Source organism: Ceratocystis lukuohia, assembly GCF_044167205.1.
Source record: "Ceratocystis lukuohia strain C4212 chromosome Unknown Supercontig7_pilon, whole genome shotgun sequence".
In the NCBI taxonomy this organism is placed as follows: Eukaryota; Fungi; Ascomycota; class Sordariomycetes; order Microascales; family Ceratocystidaceae; genus Ceratocystis; species Ceratocystis lukuohia.
Genome location: NW_027263526.1, coordinates 245,798 through 252,384, shown reverse-complemented (window position 1 = coordinate 252,384; position 6,587 = coordinate 245,798). Strand labels below are relative to the sequence as shown.

Genomic DNA, 6,587 nt, shown 5'->3' with positions numbered 1-6,587 from the left:
TGTCATCAAGTAAGGGAACAAAAGTGGTAATGCATAAGAAAACGTTATCAGAGTCTGAGATTCAAAAGCTTTGGTAGGCAAATGAGATCCTTAGTAAGCAACGCAGAGCCAAAAGAATCTGGCTGCAAAGAGGGGGAATATGTTGATGCACAGGTGAGTGCTGAATTATTGAAAGCTGAGGGTTAGGGGAGTTCAGCAGTGGCGAGTGAAAGGCAATATGGAAGATTGTGATATAGGAAGTTTGTCGGAACAATCTACTGAATTCAGATTTTATCACTTTAGAAGTCACTCGTGATCCTGTACAACCGCACGTGGAACCGTGCTGGTATACAGATTGATCGTTATGGTGAAGCTTGTTTTCTATTCATTCTCTAAGGTGTTAAGTTCTTCCATCATGGACAACTAAGCTGAAGTATTCAGGCTCGGGTTTACCCAGGGTTAACTCGACCGAAGGCAAATTCCACACAATACCCATCCTCCATGTAGTTTATCCAACATTCATCCAACAAAGTTATAATTTAAGAACGTGGTAAATTGTAGCTGAAATAGTGAATAGGAGCTACAGCGATGATCCTAGTAGACAAGGCTAGCGGTGAGCATGGTCACACAAGGCTATTGCAGTGGTCAAGGTAGCACAAGGCTATGGCACTGGACATAGTAACACAGAGCCATTAGCAGTGTAGCACAGGGCTGGGGCAGTAGTCGGGGCAGGAGGCACCGGTGTGCCGTGACAAGATAGACATTGAATAATATAAACAAACGTAACTGCATCTTTTCATCTTCCACGTTACACGCTGGTACTCTGTCAACTCCTAAACTGCCAGGCCGTGAATAACCCTGACTCTGTCGAAGTGTTATCACTAATGCTGGACACATCCTTCAGTCTTTTCAATTCTATTTTTCTACTTCACCCGATCCTTGTAGTATTGTAGGTTTTAGGGTTCATAGTCACATAACAATCTGACACTGACTCTGCTCTGAGATAGACTTACGAAGCGCTAGCTTCGGAAGTCTGTCACAGAGTTGGCTTGCTTCTTCATCAAGCTTTAAGAATCATAAGAATGGACATACATTTCTAGGATAGCTATACGTACGAGACTCACGTATCTATACGCATCAACGTGGGTGATTATAGCGCTTGTTTACTGTGGTCAATAGCTGCAGGGTTACAACTACCGTATCATAGACGCAGGCGTAACACCCACAGTATTTAATCGGAAATGACCAAGGTTACGACTAACTAACCCCATTATTATCCGTCGCAGTTCTCACTATAATACATGCTGTTAGAACCAACTTAGCGAGTAGTCTGAGTCCTTAGTGAAGACTTAGGTGCGAGAGCGTGTAGAAAGTTGATCTTGTATTGTCTCTCTTCTATCTTCTAACGAGTGATTGTACGAGCTACTTAAATACCTGGAAATGAACCCCTTCTCCAAACCATACCTGTCCTTGTGACTGAATCTCCAACCATTAGTTCACGGTTAGTAGTTGGAGAATACGATTGTGACGTATGAAGAGTAGTCACGAGGGAAAGATGCGACATGGGTGGTTTGCACTTAGCGCCGTCCCTGCGGTCCGAGTGCTTGCAGCAGAGCCGAAGAAATACTGCCGACGGAAGCCGAATTTTCACACATGCTTATTTCGCCACCAAAATCTTAATAGCAAATTTACCCCCCCCCCCCATTCCACCATCACTTAAGACCTCTGACAAGGTTGGAGTGTGTTTTGACACACTCGACATCGTCTCCGATAGCAGCTGCAATAGTCTTGCAGTAAAGGCAAAGGTACGAGCAATAGACCAAGCGTGCATTATTGTCAACTGCTAATTACTGTGTTAGAACTTGATGTTGCTGGGATAATATCGGAAGGGTATCATACACTTGAACAGTTAAAATGGGCAAAGAAATGGAAAGCGGCCAGTAGAAGGATTGGAAATAATGTGAATCTCATCAGGTAGTCATAGACTTGATATCTTAAGAAAGACTGTACATACATTTGACGTATGAATGCCAATGTGGACTGGTTATTGACAGACACCAGCTTTTCTGAACAAAAGGACATGTCGTTGCCCTTTTATAGATATCGTACTAGCTTATGAATAGTCCAGGAATACTGTTAACTAGCAAATATGACGCATCATAAAATGCTAGTGAACCTATGTTATGTATATATGGTGTCTGTTGGATGAACTACATGGAGGATAAGTATTGTGGGCAATCCACCTTCAGTAGGATTAACCCCGAGTAAACCAAAGAATGAATACCTCAGCTTAGTTATGCATGATAGAAGAACTTCACGCTTTAGAAAAGGCAACAAAGAGACAAGCTTCACCAATTCGATCAATCTGTATATCAGCACGGTTCTACGTGCGGCTGTACAGGATCACAAGTGACTTCCCAAGTGAATAACTGAATTCAGTAGATTAATCCGACAGTGTCAGTATTATCATCACATGCAACGTGAAGTAAATTTCTCATGTCTGGTATTTACTATGACATATTCTTTACTTTCGTCATGATCTTTATCTCTCGTAATGCAACCCTTTCTCTACTTACCAAGACGTTCAACTTACCCTTATCATCTGTTACCCTGGTCTTAGCATCATAGTTTGGGTGGGTTATAGTCATTACTAATATGGATTGAAAGACTCCATAGCTCAGATACACCACGACGAAGGACTTCCTGTAGGATCCAACGCATCTGAAGTAGCTGAAGTAGTAATGTAGTATATAGCCAATCCTCAGTCTAGTGACCTATATGTAAAGCTGCAGAGAAGCAGTTTATAGTGTCACACGGAGTATAGATTCCCTAGTGCAAAGGTACGAAGCCACAACAAGTTAGGTTTGCTCTGCCTCATAGTGGTAATGATGAGTTGCTTGATTTCCATCCTCTACTGTCATTGACCCTCTTCCATGTAGTCAGGCAATTTTAGCTTTTTGGGACTGGCTTAGCATCTGATCCATCTGTTCAGAGACCTTGCCTCTGGCCTGCCGTAACGTAACCTTTCAAGAGGTCATCTTTATTTCTCTAGAAGGAGACCTTATAACATCTAGAATTGACTTGGGAGAGCAACCTTTATGTCTTGTAACTCATCTCTAGGGAGAATCTGACTGGGCTTGCACCTCGAGCGTAGTATTTAGATCCTGAGACCGAAGGGGTCAAGTGTTCAACCTACTCCTTAGATGGCGTCGGAGTCTGTAGTTGTAATCCAAGCTTCGAGGCCATACGTTCCCGCTCAACAGGAGTAAGCTTTTGTTGGATTACTTGTATTGATTCTTCACTGTCTCCTTCGTCAACGCTTGACTACTTCGACTATGAGATATTTATACCTGGGTTTCTGGTTACGTGTCCTGTCCTGCATGTCTGCTTAGTCATTTTATGACACAGAGCATCTAAGCACATGCTCTATGTCTCTACTGTAAGCATTCTTATGCACACCAAAGCACCTGAAGCAGATGAGATCAATGAGGTGGTAAGTAAAGCCTGATGATCTTGCGCTCCCAGGATCTATTCCTCTAGATCAGATAACTTGCATGATTTAGGCATTATATTGGCCTGGGCTTGGATGTCTTTCTGTTTGTGCCATGGTGGTGTGAGGTTGACTGTATAGATCGCTACAGCATGCCAGAGCTTTAATTCTAAATTGGTTGACAGGCCTCAGGGGTAAAAGGCGCTCTAGTCTCATATCTGATCTATGATACACTGATCGGCCGGGAATCAATTCATCAAATTGAGAAGGTGCAAGTTGAGACACTTTTGTTTCACACACTTATGAAGTACATGGGAGGTCGAGGCGAATATCTACCTACGTTTCGATAAGAGAAAAGAATTCCAGACACCAGAGCCTCGCAACTGAGCAACAGCGCTTTCTCTCTAGTAGGCCTATAGTTCCCCTGCTCTGGAGAAAGTCTATCTACATGCGAGAGCCTCAAGTGGCCAGATGTGATGGAGGATGCAAATCGAAGCGGACGTGTAAACGGAAGCGTAAGCGGGAGCCGAAGCGAAAGTCGAGTCGGGAGCTGTAGCGGAGGCCGAAGCGGGAGCCGAAGTAGGAGCTGCAAGGGTCATTGTAAAAAGGGGAGCCACGGGCATTTTTGAGAACAGGAGCTACCATGTATTATTATTGATAGTTTGCTTCTTGAATGATTTCTTCAGCGGCTAAGTTACCACCTGTTGCATGATAACAGTAGATATTATGAGGACGTACTGAATGTCCTGTGAAGAAGAGAAAGAGGGAGAATGAGTGATTAATGATGTTATTCTATGTCTGTCTAAGTCTAGTCCGAGGGACGGATCTAGGCCGGTTTGTATATCCATTACTACCATGTTCTGGGTCGAGCGCTTGGGCCTTGGATGAATACCCTTGATGTCTGATACTAACCCTAACGTTTGGGCGAACTGGATCAGGGTCAGCAATCTTGGTAACCCTGACTTGGGTTACTGACATGTGTAGATAGTGATGCACACAGCGTGTGTGACCATCGATCAACTGGACATTCACAAACATCCATAGTGATGCATTGATTGTGCGGCAGGCCATGTATTACTTATACTTGGTGTTTAAGGCTAACTAACAAAGGACTTTTTTTCACTAGTAAACAGTTAATCTATTAATTCTATCCAAACTAACATGAGATAGAGGCTGAATAAATACGCTGGTAAACTTGCGGATACACATTGAGGGTATCAGGCGATGGGCAATGCGATGAAACCTTGTTCCTTCTACATGACAGTGTTTCTGCACTTCACATGCCCTGGGATCTGGCGAACTTGGGTTAATATTTTGGTGTCTAATCTGCCTAGGTCTATACTATCATCTGTGCCCTGCCCACTGTGTCCCCTGGCACACTGTTTCTTGCCACCAGATAGTGTAGCTACCTTAGTCTCTTAGACATAGCAGGATTGCCTCTGCTTCATTCAACATACTATACAGCGAGTGTCCTGGATAGGATCGCTTGATCTATACGAGGTACGAATACTTTTAATTGTACATACTGAGCTTGGTTCACAATTCTATGGTACGTCCATCTATGCTTACCCTGAATTTACTTCCTCTCCTTTCAGTACCCCTCTTATCTATAGGCCAGCTTGGTTTGTCCCCTGACATCGAATTGGCATCTGATTCACCTGTTCAAGATGTTTGACCAGGTATCGAGGTGATATTTGTCTACACTAATGATAAATAGTGGAATCGCACAGTCATCTATATTAATCATTTGTATGGCAGTAATCCATTGTTGAGTTCCAGGATGCACCGACCTTGGATTTCGACACTTATCTATGGTTGTGACAACCATTCCGTTCTCAAAAAGCTGATAACACAACCAATCTCACAAACGTTCCAGAAATCGTCTGACCATGTGCCATACCTCACAATTGTGTTCTCCACAAGCAAAAGGCTGGTATGGATGTTGCCTAGATGCTCAGGCTTGGCTCTCTAGTCGCCCCATTTGCGAAAAGTAAAGCGTTTGGTAGGGCCTGGTTGTTGCGTGACAAGGTATGACGCCCAATGCGTGTCAACTGGTAGCCTGTCGCGGTAGGCAAGCAAGTGACCGGCCATTGCTGTTTGACCACACAGCCAGAAAGCAAATCCTTGCCAATCGAGATCCAGAAAAACCGAATAATGACCTCCTGGTCAAAATAACTCACCCCACGGGATTAGGGGATCCCATAATGTCGCAATTCAATGCACTTCTGCGGGCGACATAGCTCATCTCGAGAGATCATATACAAATTCGCAGCGCTTTGGATACTTGGTTTTGGGTTATAGTAAAGGCGATGAAGTGCGGAAAGCGTTCTAGGCTCAGTTATTGTGTTTGACATGTCGAATGACTGAAGAATCGGTTGATCAAATCAAAAGGTACATTTGGGAGGAAGAAGTGCAACGCATACTGAACTTGTATGTTTTACCTTTTTACCCTTCGACTTACATACTAGAGTATCATGGCCAATTGATCGTTCACCTGGCCTTCAGTAGCCTTGACCCTGATTCAGTTTCATGTTTGACACAATGTTGTTAATTTTATAAGCCTACTTCAGGACACAATTGTAAAAGTAAATCAGAATTGATTGAAGTCCTGACTATCTAATTCTTGGGAATTCCTGCGCAGTTTTCATCGCCGTAAATAGTTGGTTCACCAGGAATGATCTCGCACCAGCAGCAGGGACCTTCCCACCAGCAGTCCAGTTTAGCTCTTGCAATCAGCTTAGAGTCTGTTTTAGCAGACACGACATCGTTTCCAATAGCAGCTGCAATAGCGTTGCCAGTAAAGGCAAAAATAAGGGCAATGGACCAAGGGTGCATCTTTGCGAACTGCTAATTGCTGTGTTAGAACCTGACTTTGCATACATGGGATGGGGAGAGAATCGTACACTTGAAGGGTTAAGATAAAGAAAGTAATGGAAAAGGGCCGGCAAAAGGCTTAGAAATGATGTGAATCTTGTGAGGTAGTCTGAGACCTGATGTCTTGAAAAGGTGTGTAGATAGATTTGATCTATGAATGCCGATGTAGACTGTGGCAGGATAGACACTAACCTTTCTCGACAAAAGGCGATGTCGATGGCCTTTTATACAGATCTCAGTGGCT

At 43.6% G+C, this 6,587-nt stretch overlaps 1 protein-coding gene across 1 annotated transcript; it reads right to left on the bottom strand.

The window, feature by feature from the left end:
* Window positions 1–6,085: 6,085 nt before the first annotated feature.
* HOO65_070037 (uncharacterized protein) lies at window positions 6,086–6,304 on the bottom strand (the record flags this gene model as incomplete). Its single annotated transcript, XM_071001228.1, has 1 exon — window positions 6,086–6,304. One exon carries the CDS (start codon window positions 6,302–6,304, stop codon window positions 6,086–6,088), a length of 219 nt encoding a protein of 72 aa, XP_070856755.1.
* Between the last annotated feature and the right edge of the window lie 283 nt (window positions 6,305–6,587).